Raw genomic sequence first — 23,959 nt, forward strand, 5'->3', positions numbered from 1 at the left:
GATTTCATTCCTATACCCAGACCCTCAACTACCTGTAAGTTCTCTTGGAAGGTAACCACTGTTACTGTTTTTTTTTTTTTTTTTTAAATTTGGGGGTATTTTCCAAGAGACACTGTCTGCGTACACAAGTAAATACACTTATATAGGCCCCTCCTTCACTTTCCACTTCAATTTTATTTTTAAATTTTTTTGGAGAATAGTCGTTTTACCATGTTGTGTTGGTTTCTGCCAAACAGCAAAGTGAATCGGCCACAGGTGTACATATATCCCCTCTTTTTTGGATAGCCTTCTCATTTAGGTCACCACAGAGCATTGAGTAGAGGTCCCTGTGCTACCTAGGAGTTCCTCATTAGTTATCTATTTTAAACACATATCAGTAGTATATAAATATCAATCCCAATTTCCCAATCCCTCCCTCCTTGCCCCCTGGCTACCTATACCTTTGATCTCTAGAACTGTGTCTTGTCTTCTGCTTTGTAAATAAGATCAAGTATACTATTTTCCTAGATTGCACATACGTGCATTACAGTGAACAGGTACAATGTTTTTCTGACTTACTTCACTCCGTGACAATCTTTAGGTTTATCCACGAGTATGGTACTGGCATCGCATTCTCTGCTTTAATTTCCAGATGTTTCAAAAGGCCCAGCATCAATGTGGGCTGGAACTAAGACTTTCACAATCAATATTTCAAACATTGAACTTTTTTCCTCCTACCAAACCCAAGTATTTTAAGCTCCCTGCAAAATGGGAAAGATGAATGAATTTTCCTGCACCAATAATGGCCAGGAACTGGTAGCAAGATCCAAGGAGATGCACTGTGCTGGTGGGTGAGAGAGACTGGCAGGGAATGGGGTGCAGAAGTCCAGCACTTGTAGAGTTAAGAAAAATCCACACTTAAATGTTTTCTCATTTTCTCCAGGATTCTAGCCTCTCTGCTACTAGTCAGCTTTACTTTTATATTTTTACATTGGGGTATAGTTGATATACAATGTTGTGTTAGTTTCCAGTGTACAACAACGTGATTCAGTCATATATATATCCTTTTTCAAATGAGTTTTCCATATAGGTTATTAAGTTTACTTTTTTTTGAAGTGACAACCTGGATATATGAAGATACTCACAAATAACTTAAAAATACTCAAAAGATCCCCCAGAAGCACTCAGGAATGATTCAGGTTTCAGAGAATTAGCCCAGTCATTCCATCAGCTACTGCAGAGCTATAATTTATTTATTATCTATTGATATTTTACACACACTGGACAGAAGGAAAAGCTATTCAGGAAGGAATTGATACTGGTCAAGAATCCTTTTCACCCTTTTCTCCATCTGAGGACAGCCCTCGTCCTCTCTGGCCACAGGGGTGGCATGTGACCAGAGCTGGGCCAAATACAGAACTTCTTGCTTCCTTGACCATGGGGACTGGCTTAACAAATGGGCAATGAGCCAGTGTAAGTCATTGAGTCCTTCCCCTAGGAGCTTCCAAACTAAAGCTGGAAGAACCAGCTTTCCTGGCTGGTGAAGAGCTCACAGCTGCCCATAACCATGTCCTGCACCACGTGAAGAAGCCAGTCTGTTGTGCAGGCTTGGACTCAAAACAACAAGAAAAGGTCAGAGAGGTGTCTGGGGTTGAGTTGATAGGATCCAATTCTTCACAAGCCTGTTCACAAGCCTGACTTCACCTTCATCCATCTCAGGTTGGTTACATTTGCCAACCAACTTCCTTTTTTGCTTTCACTAGTCTTGTCACCTGCAATAGAATATATTTATCTATTTAGCCCCAGCTCTATATACCTAAGTGCTTACGAGGAGTCTCCCTCTGGATGTCCCCTGGTACTTTAGACTCACACCTGCAGTACAATGCATCGTTCCTCCCATCCTCCCTATATCTACCCCATTTCCTGTATTCTATCTTCCTGGTTATCAACTCAGCCACTGGCCAGCTGCCCAAGTCAGAAACCTGCAGCTCCACTGGGTTTCTTCCTTTCCACCTGATCCCCATCCCTCAGGACCTAACAGGTCTCTAAGTTCTTTTACTCTTCACAAATATTTCTCCTATCTGTTCCTCTGTCTTCTACTACATTTGAGACTCCTTTGGTCTATTTCTCCTTTCCCCGTGGTGCTGAAAAGGCCATCTCAGAATGCTTACTCTGTGTATTGTCTCTGATGAATGGGGTATGCTTCTAATAAAATTTCCTGGGACCTGTCTAGTCCCAGGTGATTGGTCTCGAGAATTTTACCCTAAGGTCTGGTCAATAACATGTAAAGATGGCAGGAGAGTTTTCAAGAAGAGATATGGAAGATTAATTACATCAATCAGGTCGTCTTCTACGAGGCGATCCGAATCTGAGACACCTAGAGGGCTCCTCAGTGGTTCCAAACAAAAGTTGAACATTTACAGAGAAAGGAGAGAAGTGATGAGAAGAATGTAGAAACTCTTTAAGAAACTATACTGAATAGAAGGTAAAGTAATTGACTGGAGTGATAGAAACAAGAAGAGCAAAATTACCATCATGTTTTGGGGCAAACTCTCTGGTGGGGAAGCAACAAAATATGTCCTGGCCCCGACCACCACCTGCTTTTCAATTGCTAAGTTGTGTATACTCTAGCCTGTGTGGCTGAAGGACAGCACACTGGTTCCTATGAGTTTGTGTTCCCATGAGATGCTTTGTATCCTTATGACCTCAACCCATGAACACTATACAGTGTAGTGTAGTCATATAAATTAATTCCCCAACCATGTGATGTTTTGCTCTCTGTTAATGTGCTTACATTATTTCTTCCAACTAGAACAATCTTCTCATGTCCCAAAGTGTTAGTTGCTCAGTCGTGTCTGACTCTATGGGACCACATGGACTGTAGCGCACCAGGCTCCTCTGTCCATGGGATTCTCCAGGCAAGAACACTGGAGTGGGTTGCCATTTCCTTCTCCAATGCATGAAAGTGAAAGTGAAAGTGAAGTCGCTCAGTCGTGTCCAACTCTTTGCGACCCCATGGACTGCAGCCCACCAGGCTCCTCTGTCCATGGGATTTTCCAGGCAAGAGTACTGGGACATATATACACTACCATGTGTAAAACAGCTCCTGGGAAACTGCTATAGCACAGGAGGCTCAGCTCTGTGTTGACCTGGGGGGGGTGGGGGAGGCTCCAGGGGAGGGAATATATGCTTAGTTATAGCTGATCCACTTGTACAGCAGAAACTTAACACACCATTGTAAAGCAATTATACTCCAATTAAACAAAAAAACTCCAAGGGGATAAAAAGAAAGAAGAAAAAAAAAAAAACTTGTTTATAGACTGGGTCAGTAACCAAGTTTAATAACCTTCCATTATCAGTCCTCTTTCACTAGATTCACTTGCAGCCTCAAGTGTGCTCTGGTACCTTAGAGAAAGACAATGGTTCCATGGCTTCGTGTATGTGATCCTTTCAATTTGGAAAGCCCTTCTCATCCCTGCCCCCTAACTCATTGTGGTTTTAATTTGCATCTTCCTCATGATTAGTGATGTTGAATCTTTTCATGTGCTTATTGGCCATTTGTATATCTTCTCGGGATAAATGTCTTATTAAGTCCTTTGCTCATTTTGGGTTGTTAGTCGTTGAATTCCCAGTTATTTTGTAATATGGAATGGTTTCAGGAACACAACAGATCTCCAGAGTTTAGAATGATATGAAAATGCTAGAGGCTTTGGGAAAAAGGTGCTTCCCTGGTGGCTCAGCTGGTAAAGAATCTGCCAGCAATGCGGGAGACCTGGGTTTGACACTTGGGTTGGGAAGATCCCCTGGAGAAGGGAACGGCTACCCACTTTAGTATTCTAGCCTGGAGAAACCCATGGGTGGACACAACTGAGCGACTTTCACTTTCACTTTGGGAAAAGGGGCAGGAAGAGATGAGATTGTCAAAAAAAAAAAAAAGGTTTTAAAGAATTTTTTAAAAGTTTTAGAAAAGAGAAAAGGAAGTAGACTTTTAGGATTCTGAGCTCATTTTTGTACTGTTATTTAACAACCTTATGGGTTAAATAAGTGGTGGTGGTTGACCTTAGAACCTAACCACTATTTAAAAACACTACTTATATAAATGCTCTTATAATATTCTAATCTTAAAAAACTTTGGTATGTAATTCATATATATTTTGATGATGGTCGTGGTTTAGTCACTAAGTTGTGTCTTGCAACCCCATGGACTGTAGCCATCTAGGCTCCTCTGTCCATGGGGTTTCCCAGGCAAGGATACCTCAGTAAGTTGCCATTTCCTTCTTCAGGGGATCTTCCCAACCCAGGGATCGAACCTGGGTCTCCTGAACTGCAGGTGGATTCTTTACCAACTGAGCCACTATATACTAAAACCTAAATTAGTAAAGCATATTGGTTGTACTAATGGATTACAGAAATAATTATTTACATACAATGACTTTAATTGGGAATTTAATGCTTTTCTATTACCAAACATTGATTTACATGAATCACTTGTAGGATGCCATTATAAGAAAATATATATGATACAGAAGAACAGAGCTGATATTTAATCATGATATGATTGACAGAAACATGAAAACAAGCCTCTAATCTACAGAAATAGACAAAGGTTGTAGAAAAGGAAGGATGACACAGACATCTGTGCTGTTAACTGAAGCAGCTGGGAAAAAAAATGTATTACTGACCACTGGCCATAGATAAATAATCTCCAAGAATAATATCCAGTTTAAATGACATAAAATTTATTATTTTAAAAGAAACCGTTACTTTGTTTATTGAAAATGGATAAACTATTGGATTTCTGCATTTTTGGTAAAATGTTATAAGAGCTTGGTTAGATAAATAGCTAATATTGTAGGTGCAAATTGTGGTTTACACATTTTAGAATAGGTATAATGTTATTTAAAAGTATATCTAGGGTTATTTTCAGTGTTCCACAGGCTATTCTCTGTAAATTATTCATAGTTAACAGAACATCTCATTCTCCAAAATCAAAACAACACAATCTTTCATTAAGCTGAAACTAAAGATGAGCTTTCCATTTCTTCTCAGGATCTGTGTTGCTAACTGTGGAAAGAAAATTACAGAGTAAACATTTAACAACAGACAAGCAAAATCACTGGATTTTAAGTTCTCTTGTAACTAGAAAGAGCATTAATTCCTCAAAAAATTTTGTTGCTCAATATAAAGTTGGGGTTTCTCTTGCGGCAGGGGTGGGGGATTACAAATAAAAACGTTGCTAAAACTTCTACACAGGAGACAACATTGCACCTCTTGTTTTTTAAGCAGTAAACTTCTAAGATTATTAAGTTGACAAGTCAACACCAGTGAACAATTACAGAATTACTGCTTTAGTATCTTCACGTTTACTACCTTTACTACCACAAAACCTTTGGCTATTCCCAAATCTACATGTAAAGTTCTTTGTGGTCACTCTGGCAAAGGCGAAGTTCTCTTCCCGCTATATTCGGGTGGGTGAGGACCGGAGCTCCCACGCAAGGCCCTCACTCCTGTGGGAGCTTTTGTTCTAATTTGTCGTTCCCTGGCTTTTCGCTACTGACCCTTCCTAATGACTGTCTCCCCCACTCACAGTGACATTCAAGGGAGAACTCTGGTGGGTGGTGTTTTTCCTCAAAGGAAACTAGTTCATTTGTTAACGAATATTTTCAGTGCCCAAAATAAAAAAAATTTGGAAGAATACTTACATATTTTTCCTTCTTTTTCTAATTTTTTCAAATGCAGCAAGACGTTATGTTGGGCCATTTTATGTAAATGCTCGGGAGTATCCTAAAGGAAAGATGAGAGTACAGTATTTTTTAATTTTTAATTAATTTATTTCTGGCCACACCACCCAGTGTGCAGGACCTCAGTTCCGAACTCTCGCCCTCTGCAGTAGAAGCAGAGTCCTTACCTCCCAGGGAAGTCCCTACAACATCTCTTTTTCAAAAAATAACAGTGTTAATCTTTTTGAAACTTTTAAAGAAAAAAGACAAAAGAAGACAGTCTTTTTTGTTGTTGAGAGGTACTTTTCGAAAAAAATTTTTAACTGTAGGATAGCTTTACAAAATTTTGTGGTTTTTTGTCATATGTCAAGAATCAGCCATAGGTACACCCATGTCCCCTCCCTCCCAGACCACGCTCTCATCTCCCTTTCCACTCCACCCTTCAGCCTGTCACAGAGTCCCTGAGTCAGATAGTAAATTCCCACTGGCTATCTGTTTTACACATGGTATTGTAAATTTCTGTATTACTCTCTCCCTACATCTCCCCTTCTTCCTCCTCTCCTCCCACTTTGTCCATAGGTCTGTTCTCTATGTCTCATTCTCCACTGCTGCCCTGAAAATAAATTCACCAGTGCTGTCTCTTCAGATTCCATATATATGTCAGCATATGATATTTATATTTCTCTTTTTGACTTACTTCACTCTGTATAATGGGCTCTAGTTTTGTCCACCTCATTAGAACAGATTCAAATGCATCCCTTTTTATGGCTGAGTAGTATTCCATTGTATATATGTACCACAGCTTCTTTATCCATTCATCTGTCGATGGACATCTAGGTTGCTCCCATGTTCTAGCTACTGTAAATAGTGCTGCCATAAACATTGGGGTACATGTGTCCTTTTCAATTTTGACTTCCTCGGGGTATATGTATAGGAGTGAGATTGCTGGGTCATATAGTGATTTTATTCCTAGCTTTTTAAGGAGTCTCCATACCGTCAGGAAGACAGTTTTAACTCTACGTTTTTATATAGTAATAACCAAAACTATTGCATCCTATATATGTCTCACTTTGGGTCACTATTAGAAGTATATTTTACAGATAAACTAGACCGTAAGCTCCATTAACGCAGTAGTATAATTTATTCACTACTACCCAGTGCTTAGCAAAATGGCATACAGTGGGAACTGAGTATAAGTGAATGAATAAACATAAAAATTATTTAGATAGTTTTGATGATGCTACAGACAGTTGGTCCTATGGTTTACTTATTAGGTGACATGGTAATATCTTTACATATTTTTATTAAAAGTATATATGTTTTGACCTTAAAACTTACAATTTTTCCTTTACTTTTGCTAAGCTAGTAATGTAATATTGACAACTGTTACCTGAATGGTAAACAAAATAAATATTCCTTTTATTCCTTTTCCATATGTATTTTTATTTTATTGAGGCATACTTGATATACAGTATTCAGTTCAGTCGCTCAGTTGTGTCTGACTCTTTGTGATCCCATGGACTGCTGCATGCCAGGCCTCCTCTGTCCAATATTATGTAATTACAATATGGTGATTCATAATTTTTAAAGGATGTACTCCATTTATGTGTGCATGTGTGTTCAGGTGCTCAGTTGTGTCGGACTCTTTGTGACCCCATGGACTGTAGCCAACCAGGCTCCTCTGTCCATGGGATTTTCCAGGCAAGAATATTGGAGTGGGTTGCCATTTCCTCCTCCAGGGAATCTTCCCAACCCAGGGATCAAACCCATGTCTCCTGCATTGCAGGTGGATTCTTTTACCACTGAGCCACCAGGATATACCATTTAGAGTTATTATAAAATACTGGCTTTATTTCCCTGTGTTATATCACATACCAGTTTACACCTCTTAATCCCTGCCCTTTTATTGCCCCTCCCCCTTCCTGCTTCCCATTGGTAACTACTAATTTGTTCTCTATAGCTGTGAGCCTGTTTCCATTTTGTTATAACTCACTAGCTTGTTGCATTGTTTAGATTCCACATTACAAGAGATAACATACACTTACTTGTCACATACACTATTTGTCTCTTTTATTCTTTAAATAAGAATTTTTTCAAAGTCAAGCTTCTTGACTTAATTGACTATCTCCATTTCTCAGGTCCCTGAAAATGTTTTGTTAAGGTCATCATATTACATTTTAATGATTCTTTTAAGTCCTCATTTTACCGGAAATCAGCAGGCGAGTCTCTCCTTTTGGAAGAGCTCTTTTCTTTTCCCTTCCCTAGGTTATCCTACCTCTCATCATTTTGTCTTCATTCTGGATATTCTTCCCGGGATTTCTCTTTAACACTGATGTCTACAATGAATTGTATCACTGACTCTCTTTTTACTCAATCAACTTGCCATTGCATTAAAGAGTCCCAAGTAAAAACCTCCAAATCCAACTCTTCTTGAAGCTCCAGCACCATGTATTATTATATCCACCAGCATGATTTCTAAGTCTAATTATGCAATCCCCCTGGACTGAGATCTGTGGTGGTCATTCTCAGTTTATAGGCTGAAGCCCACATTTTTTGGCATGGCAACCAAGGACTTCCTCTGACCCACCATGCCTGTCTTTCCTGCCTCATATCCTGGGACCCCCTCCCTACCCACCTGCAATATGCATTCTGTGCTCCAATAATACACATTCTTTTTGGGGGTTTTTGAACACATAAAAGGCTTTTATGACCCCCAGTGTTTGAACACATCTTTCCTTCTATCTAGAATGACTTCCCTTCTCCTGTGTCTGGCCTGGGAAATGCTTACTCCTTCCTCAAGATCCGATTCAATGATTAAGTTTCCGAAGCCGTTCCAAACAAGTCTTATCTTCACCAGGTAGGACTGACTTCTCTTTCCTTTGTGCCTCCAATGTGCTGTGTATGGGCCTTCGAGGGAAGCTTGGTGTTACAGAAAAACACAAGGTTTGAGCATCTGACTTCTGACATTTGAGTATGTGACATCGGCGAGTTTTGTGCCTTTGGAAAAGTTACTTAGCTCACACTTATAAAGTCAGTTTTTAAATCTATTAAGTTGGAATAATAGTATCTTTATGTAGTGAAAACTTGGGGTACTGGAAATTAAGTACCCCAAAATACAAGTGTAATGTGAAGCATGTAGTACTGTGTCTAACTCATAACATGCTCAAAAAAATGGGAGCTATTATGAACATGTCTGTCTGCTAAACCGCAAGTTCTTTGAGGGCAGAGATCTGGAGTTATCTTACTATCTCTGCAGTCATCTTAGTATCTCTGCACCTAGTCCAGGGGCACACAAAAACTTCAGTAAATGTTCGTAGAAAGAATAAATGTCTCCACAATATTTAATGCTGTTCTATATGTGACAGGTGCTGTACACATATGCACAGTGAACACATCCCTGAACACACCTCTGAATGCAGAACCGGCATTTCTGAGGCAGGCACACTCACTGGCTGCCTCACCTGTGAGGGTTATCAGAGAGTTCTGCAGTCTGTACTTGGGTTAGAAAATACTACCCATGTTTCAGTGCATAATCTGGAATGGCTAAACTCTAGGAAGTGAACTCTTTCACAGAATTTAAATATTTACATTTCCCCTTTGCTCCTGGCACTTTTTATCTTCAGTCCTTTGAATTATTCATCCCTCCCTTTAAACACAAGGCACATTGAGTGTGATTTGACTGGTTTTTGATAATTTAGACCTATGGGACATTGGGACATTGTTGTCATTCAATCGCTAAGTTGGATCCGACTCTTTCTGACCCCATAGACCGCAGCACGCCAGGCTTCTGTCCTTCACTATCTCCTGGAGCTTGCTCAAACTCATGTCAAACTCAGTGATGCCACCCAACCATCTCATCCTCTGCCGCCACCTTCTCCTTCTGCCCTCAGTCCTTCCCAGCATCAGGGTCTTTTCCAATGAGTCAGCTCTTCACATCAGGTGGCTGAAGTATTGGAGCTTCAGCCTCACTGTCAGTCCTTCCAATGAATATTCAGGGACTGACTGGTTTGATGGGACATTAAAGACCTTTACTAAATGAAACTCACTCAGGTTCCTTTTCAAGCTCATCTTTAGTTACACTCTCATGTATCTTATGGCTGTATAAGTTATGGTAGTGGGAGTCTTAAAACCCAGATAATCTTATTACATTCTTAACTCCTAAGCTACACTGCCTACATCAGTTATCTAACACACGTTTGCTGAGAAACTGAATCCTATGGATGGATTGCCACACGCTGCTGTCAAACAAGGATGTGCTCAGAGGCCACTGTGTGAGGGGCTCTTTCTCTACTAAATGACTCTTCTCACGCTCTTCTCTGAGGCCTTTCTCCTTTTAATCCATTGGGCTTCCCTTGTGGCTCAGCTGGTAAAGAATTTGCCTGCAATGTGGGAGACCTGGGTTCGATCCCTGGGTTGGGAAGATCCCCTGGAGAAGGGAAAGGCTACTCACTCCAGTATTCTGGCCTGTATTCCATGGACTATAGTCCATGGGGTTGCAAAGAGTCAGACATGACTGAGCGACTTTCACCTTCATAGGCACTGCTACTAATTCTCACTGCTATTAGCCAGGATCTGTCTCCAGTAGATCACCCCTTCTCACTCACTGCCAAGTAGGACACTAGACAATCAAGATGGTCAGAGTAATACATTATTGTTGTTAGCTGCTCAGTAGTGTCCGACTCCCTGCGATTCCATGGACTGTAGCCTGATCATGGAATTTTCCAGGCAAGAATACTGGAGTTGGTTGCCATTCCCTTCTCCAAGTAAAACATAAATCATAACAAAGCCTCATCACCAGGCTATTGGCAATGATATCCTACAGAATGAAGTATAAAAGGCTTAATAATGGCTCAAAAGGGTTATTCTGTGGGCCAGTGTTTATTAAACTTCTATGTTCTAGAAACTAGAGATCTGATGATCTCAAATCTGTACAAGTGACTAATATTACTTAAAAAATTAACAGACTCATTCTGCTCTAAGATGCGATGAGTTTACCACATAAATAGTCTAATGAATAGATTCTTCTATTAAAATTGTGTCTATGTACAAATAAGATAAATAAAAATTACCTTGTAAATACTTTTTACAAGTTCCATTGCTGTGAATGACTTTTCAAAGTTCTCATGAAATACTGTAAGAATCTGCTGTTCTCGGATGTTTCTGTGAGAAATGTATTGTAGAATTTTAGCTTCAGCATTATGGATGACTGGGCCATGTCCTGAATCAGAATAATTATAAAAATTATTTCAACCAAATAAAAAATTTTAAGTACAACTGAAGTTAATTCACTCTACTTAAAAAATATTTCATACAGTGTACTGGAAAGGCATACTAAATATGCAAGTGAGAATTATTTGGAAAATTATTTGGAAAATTATACAGGAAAAATTACCTGTATAGGTAATAAAGAGATTTAAAAATTACATACCAAGCTAAAAACTATTAGAGAATTATGTCAAAATCTATATAAAACATTACAGTGTTTATTAGAAAAAAGAAAAGTAACAATTAACAGATAACAATAAAATTAAGAATAAAAATAGTAACCACAACAGTAACAATAGGTAATATTAACAGTGTTCATCATTTGCCAGTTGTTGTTCAGTCGCTGTGTCCGACTCTTTGCAATCTCATGGACTGTAGCATGTCAGGATCCTCTGACCTCCACTATCTCCCAGAGTTTGCTCACATTCTGCTTCAATCAGTGATGCCACCCAACCATCTCATCCTGTGCTGCTCCCTTCTACTTTTACCCTCAATCTTTCCCAGCATCAGGGTCTTTTCTAATGAGTCAGCTCTTTCCAACAGGTGGCCAAAGTGTTGGAACTTCAGCTTGAGCAACAGTCCTTCAATGAATATTCAGGGTTGATTTCCTTTAGGATTGACTGGTTTGATCTCCTTGCTGTCCAAGGGACTCTCAAGAGTTGTCTCCAACACCACAGTTCAAAAGCATCAGTTCTTCATAGCGCTCAGCGTTCTTTATGGTCCAACTCTCACATCTTTACATGACTACTGGAAAAACCATAGCTTTAACTATACAGACCTTGGTTGGTGAAATGAAGTCTCTGCTTTTTAATATGCTGTCTAGATTTGTCATAGCTTTCTTTCAAGGAGCAAGTGTTTTTCAATTTCATGGCTGCAGTCACTGTCCACAGTGATTTTGGAGCCCAAGAATATAAAAAGTCTGTCACTGCTTCCATTGTTTCCCCAATATTTGCCATGAAGTGATGCGACCGGATACCGTGATCTTAGTCTTTTTTCTTAATGTTGAGTTTATTTGCCAGATACTGCTCTAAATGCTTGATACACTTTATTCTTACATAAATCCCATGAAGTACATATGCTTATTCTCCCCTTTGAACAGCAGAAACTGAGGCATGGGAAGGGTAAATAACCTGCCTGCAGTTACATAGCTAAGTGGAGCTGGGATTCTGACTCAGGTGCTTTTAACCACTCTGTGTTCTTAACCGCTATGCTTATCAAAGATTGAAAAGATACTGACTACCATTTGCTAGCTGTATGGCTGTGAAAGTCCCTGAATCTCGGAGCTTATTTCTTCAGTTGCCTGCTTCACTGGGTTTTTGTGAAGACAACTCTGTGCAGGTCCCTACACTGTACCTGGCAGGTTGGGCGGCAGGCTTTAACACGTGGTAGCTACGGCTATGGAATACCATTGACACATGGGCTCCTGCTGCACCGATAAGCCAGTTCACTGAATTCACTGAAGCCAACACTCCAAGAACCTGTACCAGGCACCCTCTCATTAGCTTCGCTCCAGTGTGACTGATTCAAATGTCTTCTCTCTTCTCTTTCGAAACAGTTGTCAGCCTCTGCTTCTTTGATGTCTTAACATTAATCCAAATGCCTAGTCCCACCAAACGTATGTTTCCCACCCCTCGGCAGTGGGAACTCATGAGAGAATATGAAGGTATTGAAGACATTGAATTTACAGATCTTTTCATGGCTCTCTGGCTAGGAACAAGTTAAAGGACTTAAGAGAGTCAGTAATTGAGTCTCTTTTCCCTCCTGGGGCCTTCTGTTGGGTTCTGTATCTTTCTTAGGTTTTAGGAGGGAGGGGAGATTCATACTGTAGAGCAGGGCAGTGATAGCTGATATACTACTAACAGTTGTTTTTTTTTTTTTTCCTGAGGAACTGAAATAAATGTACAGTTTCACAGTTAATATGGAAAATTTTGATTTCCATGCATGCATGCTTGTTACTTCAGTTGTGTCCTTCTCTTTGCAACCCTATGGACTATAGCCTGCCAGGTTCCCCTGTCCATGGGATTTTCCAGACAAGAACACTGGAGAGGGTTGCCATTTCCTTTTCCAGGGGATCTTCCTGACCCAGGGACCAAACCCACATCTCTTAGTCTCCTGTATTGGCAGGCGGGTTCTTTACCACAAGTGCCATCTGGGAAGCCCCATTGATTTCCATAGTGTGAGTTAAAAAAACTAAAGCTCAGAGGTCAAATGTTACTTGGTTACATGGTTAAAATGCAGTCCACAATAGAAATCAAGTTAACAAAACTAAAGATAGCTCATGAAATGAAAACATTTTCTGGTCCCAATAAGTTTATTTCCTTTGTTTAAGAGCTCTATTAACAGCTCGGTAGATGTTAAGAAATAACCCTATCTTTAAAAAAATTATTAATAGAACTCTCAGTCTTCTTTTTAATTGCATTGCTAGACCAGACTTAGGGGTGTAATTTAGAAAGAAGCAGTTTATATGTATCTCTTCAAGGCTGAAGACACACACAGACAAACCAAAAGAAAATCTTTCTCATCATTTGAAACAAATGGTTTGCTAGGTTAAAAGAATGACCCACCTGGATATATAACTTCAGCTTTGATTTTTAATAACTCTTTCAGGGAGTTCATATAATCATAGAGGTCTTCAAATATGGTTGTTCCTTCCCCTAAGATGCAATCTCCAGAAAACAGAGCATTTTCTTCTTCTAAGACTAGAGCCATATGATCATCAGTGTGGCCAGGTGTGTATATAACTCTAGTTCAAAGAAGAAATAGTAACAGTTGGAACTCGTATGCTTAGAAGAAATTTTGAGACATAAATTATTCTCTCCTTCTTTATGGACAAGACACAAATAAATGATGTCAACACATTTTCCAGAAAGAGTGGAGTCTTAACCACTGGACTGCCAGGAAATCCTCTACATGAAGGTTTATGTCCATACCAATAGTAAACCAGTTAAAGAACGAAGTCTAAATAATTTGTTCTGCAGAGTACTTGATTGCTCAGCCACACACAGGCAACCCTCTCTAGTAGTCATTTGTTTCTGTTATCACTCCTGTACTCTGAATTACTGCAGATTTCACATTGTTTTCTTGTTTACCGTTCTACCTCACAAGGTTATGAACTCTGAAAGGCAGGACTCCTGTCTTATTCTCATCTTTATATTCCCAGTGCTTAGCACTAGTAGCTAATATCAATATATTGCTTTCCATGTGCCAGGCACTGACTTCAGGAATTTACAAGCATTATACTTAATCCTTCCTACTAGTAACGGGGTGGGTATTATTAACCACTCTGTTTTCTATTTTAGATAATGAAATCACAGGAGATAGCAAAAAATGTCTGGTGGAATAAGATTTAAATTATCTTTTACTTAGCTTGAGAGGTTAATTAGCCTTACCTCTTTTTAAAATATAACTTTATTTTTTGGCTGAGAAAACAGAGCTCTGTTTTGGTTTTATTTTAAAAAAATGAATTTATTTTTTCAGCCACTCAGTGCAGCATGAGGGAACTTAGTTCCCTGACCAGGGATCAAACCCATGCCCTCTGCAGTGGAAGCATGGAGTCTTAACTACTGGACTGCCAAGGAAGTCCTTCTCTTTGCCTATTCTAAATAGTATTGCATTTTATGTGCCTGGAACACTTTAAATAATTTTTCTCAATAATGGATTTTTTGGGGGGGAAGATAGGGCAGATATAATTGCATATTTGTATTTACTGTATAGGAATTGAGAGTGTGTTTCTGTTTAAGACTGGATTGAACACCTGTATCTCTTATTTTCCTCCTAAAACATCAATAAAATTACCATAAAGGGATATGTGAAAAATGGCATAAACCCACAGGAGTGAGGAGAATGGCCCATATCATTAGAATTCTAGAAGCTAAAAGAAGACACAGAGTGAGAAATGACTTATTAGATGAAAGAAAAAATGACATTTATGCTGGCAGAGGTGAAAGCTGAGACCCAACCAGATTCACACTGCTGAAGTCACCAGTCTCTGGACGTGGGACGCCAGGATCTAGAAGTGGAGGGTGAAGCGGGGAGCAGAGGCTAAAGGAAGAAGACGTTGGTAAACATCAGATCACCAGACATCTGAAGAAAGCCTTTCAAACTGAGGAGAGTGAATAAAAACAAGCAAACTAATTTGCAGGCCACAAATTAGAGGAAGAAAACTTCCAACAAAAACGAAAACACACACAAACCTCCCCTCCACAGCCATAAAGAAAAACAGCCCCGCTAATGTCCTAGGAGAAATAAGAAGTTGCAACGATGAAGCAAGAAAGAATAGTACGAACAGAGCATTTAGGGGGCAAAAAGATATCCTGAAAGCTAAAAATGTGAGAAGAGAAAGGGAAAAATAGGAGTAGGAGATAAAGCTGATAAAAACCTCCCAGAAAGTACAGCAAAAAGGCAAAAAAGATAGAAAATAGGAGAAAAAAAATAAAGTTAGTGGATGAGTCTAAGCGTTCTAACAAAATAGGAGGGATTTTAATAAATGAAACAGGACAAAACATATTAGAGAAAACATCAGTGAACAACTTCAGGAAAATTATGAGAACTGAAGGACACATGTTTCCAGACTGAAAAGGCCTCTCAAGGATCCAGCATTATAAACTTCCTCCAAGGTATACCACTGGGAATTTCCAGAACATAGTGAAGAAGGGAAAAAACAAACAAACAAACAAACAAACAGGTGGTCAAAAAAGTTCAGCAATCTGAAAGGTTTCAGATTTCTCAATCTCAATGCTGTATTAACTAGAAGGCAATGAAAACTTGCATATGAAACCAAGAAGGAAAAAAGGTTTTCGACCTGGAATTTACAAACAGTGCACTTTAAATCAAGTTGGATTAAACAAAGACATTTTTAGATATGAAAGGTCTTAAAAATGCACTTTCTCAGAAAGCTATTGGAGATGGGCTCCACCAAAACAGGAGTATCAAGAAAATTATGGGGTATAGGGGACAGGTGATCCAAGCCTGGAGGGAGGCAAGGGGAAGCCCCGGGTGAGCACGAAGGGATTTCTGGGAGGATCACAGAGTCAGCCTGGAAGAGACCCGTCCAGGACAGCAAGTTAGGAGGCTCTGAGGGAGGTTCATCCAGAACACGGAAGCGTGAGAACCCCAGATACATTTAAACACTGAGAGAACATTTATGTAACTGGAGTTGAATTAATGATATGTATATAGAAAATTATTCAAGTAACAAAACAATTATTAACTGCAGGAAAGCAGGAAAGGAAAATGAAACACAGTTTACTACATGGTTCAGCTGTAAATAGTATCTATAGTCCTAGTAAGGTTAACACTGAATACTGAGCTAACCAAAATTATGACCCCAGAAGACTGGGAGACAGGAATGGAGCCCATAAATAAGAGAAGTGGGAAAACCAACTCTGATTTTTTGCAGAGTGGGAAATTAAGTAAAAAAAACACAACTAAATGGGAAAGTCAAGATGCAGCAAAGGATCAAACAGTCCTTCAAGATTTGTTACTGTTACCTACAAGATTTGTTATTTGTTACTGCTCCACCCTCTTTCATTTTTTCTCCCTAGAGGTATCCATTTTCACCCCTTTTGCTAATTATGTATGTCATGTGCCTGAATTTTTTTTTGTGTGTGTGTCTGTCTGGCCCCTAAAAGCTGTACTACCGAAGGTAATTCTGCATTCCTCTCTGCTTCAAGACCTTCAAAAGCCTACCTAATGATCTAATAAACATATTTCCAAGTTTGGTTTTTAGATTCTAGCAAGTTATGATGAGTAAACCTTCTTCTGGGTTTCCTAGATGGTGCTAGTGGTAAAGAATCTGCCTGTCAATGCAGGAGACATGAGACTTGGGTTCGATCCCTGAGTCAGGAAGATCCCCTAAAGGAGGGCAAGGCAACCCACTTCAGTATTCTTGCCTGGAGAATCCCATGGACAGAGGAGCCTGGTGGGCTACGGTCCATAGGTTTGCAAAGAGTTGGACATGACTGAAGTGACTGAGCATGCACAGGCAGGTAAACCTTCTTTTAATAAAACAAATTAGATTACATTACTTTTTAAAGTCTGAAGTGAAATGAAGTGAAGTCGCTCAGTCGTGTCCGATTCTTTGCAACCCCATGGACTCTAGCCTACCAGGATCCTTCATCCATAGGATTTTCCAGGCTAATCTCGAATTAAAAAGAGAATCTATAAAAAGCAGACAAATAAGCTTAAATTATATGTCTTATTTAAGCTTAACTCACAGGACCATATGACTAGTAAGCAACAATGAAGCTTCACTAACAAGATGTCTAACTGTTAGCAACTAAAGGCTCGGTATTTTTATGGACTAACTCTAATAAACATTTAAAAGTCAGATAGTTTCACTATAATCTACACCAGAGCATAGGTAAAGAAGGAAAACTTACAACTGTCAAACCTGATAAGGCTGCACAAAAAGAAAACTAACTACCCAATCTCATTAATGAATATATTATAAAAATCTTAACCAAAATATTAGGTTGACCAAAAAGTTCGTTTGGGTTTTCCCCATAAGCTGCTATGGAAAAACTTGAATGACGTTTTTGGTCAACCCAATATTAACAAATAGAATGCAAAACCAAAATTTAAAAATAACATAGTGATCAAATAAAGTTTATCAAAAATGCAAGGGTGTTTCAATATTATATGATCCCTGAAAACAATAATAAAAAATCTATGGAGAAAACTAGTAAGACCACTGCCCTAGACATTGCAAAGATGACAAAATTCAAATTGTAACTGTATTTAAGAAAACTGACACAACTCTAATGGCATTAATGATAATTAATAATAATTAGATGTCAACAAAGGAGTCCAAAATGCAGTACTTGGATGCAATCTCAAAAATGACAAAATGATCTCTGTTGTTTCCAAGGCAAACCATTCAATATCACAGTAATCCAAGTCTATACCCCGACTAGTAATGCTGAAGAAGCTGAAGCTGAAAGGTTCTATGAAGACCTACGAGACCTTCTAAGACTAACACCCAAAAAAGATGTCTCTTAATTATAGGAGACTGGAATGCAAAAGAGGAAGTCAAGAGATACCTGTAGTAACAGGCAAGTTTGGCCTTAGAGTACAAAATGAAGCAGGTCAAAGGCTAACAGAGTTCTGCCAAGAGAACAGTGAACTGGTCATAGCAAACACCCTCCTCCAACAACACAAGAGACAGCTCTACACATGGAAATCACCAGATGGTCAATGCCGAAATCAGACTGATTATATTCTTTGCAGCCAAAAGACAGAGAAGCTCTATACAGTCAGCAAAAATAAGACCAGGAGCTGATTGTGGCTCAGATCATGAACTCCTTATTGCCAAATTCAGACTTAAATTGAAGAAAGTAGGGAAAACCATAGAACATTCATGTATGACCTAAGTGAAATCCCTTTTGATTATACAGTGGAAGTGACAAATAGATTGAAGGGATTAGATCTGATAAAAGTGCCTGAAGAACTATGGATGGAGGTTCCTGACATTGTACAGGAGGCAGTCATCAAGACCATCCCCAAAGAAAAAAAATGCAAAAAGCAAAAACAGTTGTCTGAGGAGGCCTTACAAACAGCTGAGAAAAGAAGAGAAGCTAAAAGCAAAGGAGAAAAGGAGAGATATACCCATTTAAATGCAGAGTTCCAAAGAATAGCAAGGAGATAAGAAAGCCTTCCTCAGTGATCAATGCAAAGAAATAAAGGAAAACAACAGAATGGGAAAGACTAGAGATCTCTTCAAGAAAATGAGAGATACCAAGGGAACATTTCATGCAAAGATGGGCACAATAAAGAACAGAAATGGTATGGACCTAACAGAAGCAGAATATATTAAGAAGAGGTGGCAAGAATACACAGAAGAACTATACAAACAAATTGTCATGACCCAGATAATCATGATGGTGTGATCACTCACCTAGAGCCAGACATCCTGGAATGTGAAATCAAGTGGGCCTTGGGAAGCATCACTGAGTACAAAGCTAGCAGAGGTGATGGAATTCCAGTTGAGCTATTTATTTCAAATCCTAAAAGATGATGCTGTTAAAATGCTGCACTCAATATGCCAGCAAATCTAGAAAACTCAGCAGTGGCCACAAGACTGGAAAAGGTCAGTTTTCATTCCAAACCGAAAGAAAGGCAATGCCAAAGAATGTTCAAAATATTGCACAATTGCACTCATCTCACACGCTAGCAAAGTAATGCTCAAAATTCTCTAAGCCAGGCTTCAACAGTATGTGAACCCCGAACTTCCAGATGGTCAAGCTGGATTTAGAAAAAAGCAGAGGAACCAGAAATCAAATTGCCAACATCTGCTGGATCATCAAAAAAGCAAGAGAGTTCCAGAAAAACATCTACTTTTGCTTTATTGACTACGCCAAAGCCTTTAACTGTGTGGATCACAACAAACTGTGGAAAATTCTTAAAGAGATGAGAATACCAGACCACCTGACCAGCCTCCTGAGAAACCTATATGCAGGTCAGGAAGCAACAGTTAGAACTGGACATGAAACAACAGACTGGCTTCAAATAGGGAAATGAGTATGTCAAGGCTGTATATTGTCACCCTGCTTATTTAACTTACATGCAGAATACATCATGAGAAATGCCGGGCTGGATGAAGCACAAGCTGGAATCAAGACTGCTGGGAGAAATATCAATTACCTCAGATATGCAGATGACACCACCCTTACGGCAGAAAAGTGAAGAGGAACTAAAGAGCCTCTTGATAAAAGTGAAAGAGGAGAGTGAAAAAGTTGGCTTAAAACTCAACATTCAGAAAACTAAGATCATGGCATCTGGTCCCATCACTTCATGGGAAATAGATGGGGAGACAGTGGAAACAGTGAGAGACTTTTTTGGGCTCTGAAATCACTCTGAAATCCAGATGGTGACTGCAGCCATGAAATTAAAAGATAATTGCTCCTTGGAGGAAAAGCTATGACCAACCTAGACAGCATATTAAAAAGCAGACACATTACTTTACCAAAAAGGTCCATCTAGTCAAAGCCATGGTTTTTCCAGTAGTCATGTATGGATGTGAGAGTTGGACTGTAAAGAAAGTTGAGCGTGGAAGAATTGATGCTTTTGAACTGTGGTGTTGGAGAAGACTCTTGAGAGTCCTTTGGACTGCTAAGAGATCCAACCAGTCCATCCCAAAGGAAATCAGTCCTGAATATTCATTGGAAGGGCTGATGCTGAAGCTGAAACTCCAATACTCTGGCCACCTGATGTGAAGAACCGACTCACTGGAAAAGACCCTGATGCTGGGAAAGATTGAGGGCCGGAGGAGAAGGGGACAACAGAGGATGAGATGGTTGAATGGCATCACTGACTCGATGGACATGAGTTTGAGTAAGCTCTGGGAGTTGGTGATGGACACGGGAGTCTGATGTGTTGCAGTCCATGGGGTTGCAAAGAGTTGGACACAACTGAGCGACTGGACTGAGATGATATCACTCTAATGGCTGAAAATGAGGAGGAACAAAGAGTCTTGATGAGAGTGAAAGAGGAGAGTGAAAAAGCTGGCTTAAAACTCAACATTCAAAAAACTAAGATTATGGCATCCAGTCCCATCACTTCATGGCTAATGATGGGGAAAAGTGGAAATAGTGGCAGATTTTATTTCCTTGGGCTCCAAAATCACTGTGGACAGTGACCACAGCTATGAAATTGAAAGACACTTGCTCCCTGGAAGAAAAGCCATGACAAATCCAGACAGTGTATTAAAAAGAAGAGACAGCACTTTGCCAACAAAGGTCCATACAGTCAAAGCTATAGTTTTTCCGGTAGTCCTGTACGGATATGAGAGTTGAACCATAAAGAAGGCTCACTGCTGTGAAGAATTGATAGTTTTGAACTGTGGTGCTGGGGAAGACTCTTGAGAGTCCCTTAGACAGTAAGGAGATCAAATCAGTCAATCCTAAAGGAAATCAATCCTGAATATTCATTAGAAGGACTGATGCTGAAGCTGAAAGCTCCAATATTTTGGCAACTTGACGTGCAGAGTCAACTCATCGGAAAAGACCTTGAGACTGAGAAAGATTGAAGGTAGAAGGAGAAGGGGGAGACAGAGGGTGAGATGGTTGGGTGGCATCACTGACTCAATGCACATGAGTTGAGCAAACTGTAGGAGATAGTGAAAGACAAGGAAGCCTGGCGTGCTACAGTCCATGGGGCTGCAAAGAGTCAGACATGCCTTAGCCACTGAACAACAAGAAAACATAAATGAGTATAACTTAGAAGGATTTCTCCCTTATGAAAAAAAAAACAAAAAACAAATCCTTATAAAAATTCTGCTAAAAGTGTAATAGATAAAAGGTACAAGAACATAAGCTACTAGTGTAATGGGAGCAATTACTTTTGAGAGGCATTAAGAACTGACATTAAGAACTATTATGCTTTTATGGTTTCTAAGTGTATGCTTTATATATTGCAAACAATTACAATTTTATAGTTGCACCAATGTCAAGTTATTAAAGAGATGTTAGAAATCATATCTGGTCTGATTAAACCTGCTGCAACCTGTTAGTGAAAGTATTCATGTTATATGAAAATGATTTTAGTAGGTATATTTCTAGCAACTATAAAAATATGTGAAGACAGTCTACAGAATGGGAAAACATTTGCAAACCATATATCTGATAAGGAGTTAATATCCAAAATACATAAGGAACCCATACAACTCAGCAGCAAAAAAATCCAATTAAAAAAATGACCCAGCTCTTTTGTCTAGGCTGCCAACATGCCATCTAGACTAAGGAAGACCTGGAAACTTAGGGGTCATGTGAGCCACGGCCACGGCCGCATCGGCAAACACCGGAAGTACCTGGGAGGCCGAGGTAATGCTGGTGGCATGCATCATCACAGGATCAACTTCCACAAATATCACCCAGGATACTTTGGGAAAGTTGGTATGAGGCATTACCACTTAAAAAGGGACCAGAGTTTCTGCCCGACTGTCAACCTTGATAAATTGTGGACCTTAGTTAGTGAGCAGACACGAGTAAACGCTGCCAAGAACAAGACAGGGGCTGCTCCTATCATTGATGTGGTGCGATCAGGTTACCACAAAGTTCTGGGGAAAGGAAAGCTCCCAAAGCAGCCTGTCATCGTGAAGGCCAAATTCTTCAGCAGAAGAGCTGAGGAGAAGATTAAGGGTGTAGGTGGGGCTTGTGTCCTGGTGGCTTGAAGCCACATGCTGGGAAATTCATTAAATGTTAAGTGCTTTTCAAAAAAAAAAAAAAAAAAAATGACCCAAAACTTGAATAGACATTTTTCCAAAGAAGATAGATGAAAGATCAACAGGGACATGAAAAAGTGTTCAACATTATTAGTCATTGGGGAAATCCAGATTAAAACCAAAATAAGATGTTACCTCATGCCTGTCAGAATGGCCATCATCAACATATAAGAGATACGAAGTGCTGCTATGTGTGTGGAGAAAAGGAAACGCTTGTGCATTATTGGCAGGACTGTAAATTGATACAGCCACTACAGGAAACAATATGGAGAACTCTCAAAAAATTAAAAATAGAACTACATATCACCAGCAATTCCACTCCCAGGAACAGATCCTCAGGAAATGAAAACACTAACTTCAAAAAATATCTGTAGCCCAATGTTCACAGCAGTGTTATTTACAATAGCCAAAACATGGAAACAATCTAAGTGGCCACTGATGTATGAATGGATAAAAAAGTTGTGAGACACACACACGCATACACACACAATGCAGTATTATTCAGCCATAACAAATTAGGAAATCCTACCATTTGGGACAACATAGATGGACCTTGAAGGCATTATGCTAAGTAAAATAAGTCAGACAGAGAAAGACAAATACTACATGATCTCACTTATAAGTGGAATCTTAAAAAACAAAACAAAAAACAAAACCCCACCAAACTCATAGGAAAAGAGATCAGGCGTGCAGTTACCAGAGGTGGAGGGTAAGGGGAGGGAGAAATGGAGGAAAGGTAGTTAAAGGTACAAATTTCCAATTATAAGATAAGTACAAGTCATACAATGTACAACAAGATGACTAACCACTGCTGTATGATCTGTAAAAAAGCTGTTAGGAGAATAAATCCTGAGTTCTCATCACAAGGAGAAAACTGTTCTTTTTTTCTTTTTATTCTTTTTTCATTTCTTTTTATCTATGTGAGATGATGGATGTTAGCTGAACCATAATACATGTAAATCAAACCACTATGGAAAAAATACTGTCGGTGTGTATCATATCTTATGGACAATCCTATGAACAATCACAATAAAATGAATTTATGAACAGACCCACTGTTTTTTTTTTTTTAAATTGAGAAAGATTCATTTGGAAAACCATTCTTTTCAGAGTCTGCAAATTGCCTTTTCTGTCAAAGTGCTTGCAATTCCTCCTCCACCTGCTGGGTTGAGGGAGGTGAGCATGGTGACCTTGAAAGCAAGGACTGAGGGTAATGGAATCACAAGATGGAAGGAGCTTGAAACCTCACTTGCAGGAGGGCCCCTCACTAATCACTACCCCCTTTTGAACTTTCTGTGACTGAGAAGTAAACTTCTTCTATGTTTTAGCCATTACTCATTTCTGGGTTGGTTGACCACAGCAACTAGAATTAACTAATATTAATTAGTGAAGGTAAGGAGTTGATACCTGAGGTACTTCCATACAAAAAAACTTAAAATTTAATATGTGCTATGACAAAACAATAAAGGTTATAGGAAAGTTAGTGGAAGGAGCAATGAATTTTGCCCAGAAAGGGTTCTTAAACTAAGTAATGGGTGGATTAGGTTTGAAGAATGAACAGATACGAATCTGTCAGGGAGACAAGTTGAAGGGAAGGGGCGATGCCTGATACAGGGGATGGAGGAGCCAAGGCACGGATGCACAGAATGTCCTTGTAACTGTGCCTATGAGGGCAGTGATGAGAGCAAAGACCAGGAACCTGCGGGGCCAGACTGTGACACACAGGGGAACAAACATTATCTTGTGTGCAGGGAGCGCTATTCTATGTTCCAGGTGA

At 39.5% G+C, this 23,959-nt stretch overlaps 2 protein-coding genes across 2 annotated transcripts in view; one reads left to right on the top strand and one right to left on the bottom strand.

Annotated features, from left to right (window-relative positions):
- Nucleotides 1–4,408: 4,408 nt before the first annotated feature.
- LACTB2 (lactamase beta 2) overlaps nucleotides 4,409–23,959 on the bottom strand; it is a 32,072-nt gene continuing 12,521 nt past the window's right edge. The window contains exons 4-7 of the mRNA XM_061123468.1: nucleotides 13,529–13,707; nucleotides 10,769–10,917; nucleotides 5,682–5,763; nucleotides 4,409–5,043 (exon numbers count right to left, since the gene is read on the bottom strand). Coding sequence (XP_060979451.1) covers nucleotides 5,000–5,043; nucleotides 5,682–5,763; nucleotides 10,769–10,917; nucleotides 13,529–13,707 — 454 coding nt within the window. The 3' untranslated portion in view covers nucleotides 4,409–4,999. The remainder of the gene's footprint in view (nucleotides 5,044–5,681; nucleotides 5,764–10,768; nucleotides 10,918–13,528; nucleotides 13,708–23,959) is intronic.
- LOC133042649 (large ribosomal subunit protein uL15-like) lies at nucleotides 7,746–22,782 on the top strand. Its single transcript, XM_061123469.1, has 2 exons — nucleotides 7,746–8,556; nucleotides 17,833–22,782. Exon 2 carries the CDS (start codon nucleotides 21,685–21,687, stop codon nucleotides 22,129–22,131), a length of 447 nt encoding a protein of 148 aa, XP_060979452.1. The 5' UTR covers nucleotides 7,746–8,556; nucleotides 17,833–21,684; the 3' UTR covers nucleotides 22,132–22,782.

This window comes from Dama dama, chromosome 21 (assembly GCF_033118175.1).
Source record: "Dama dama isolate Ldn47 chromosome 21, ASM3311817v1, whole genome shotgun sequence".
Classification (NCBI taxonomy): Eukaryota; Metazoa; Chordata; class Mammalia; order Artiodactyla; family Cervidae; genus Dama; species Dama dama.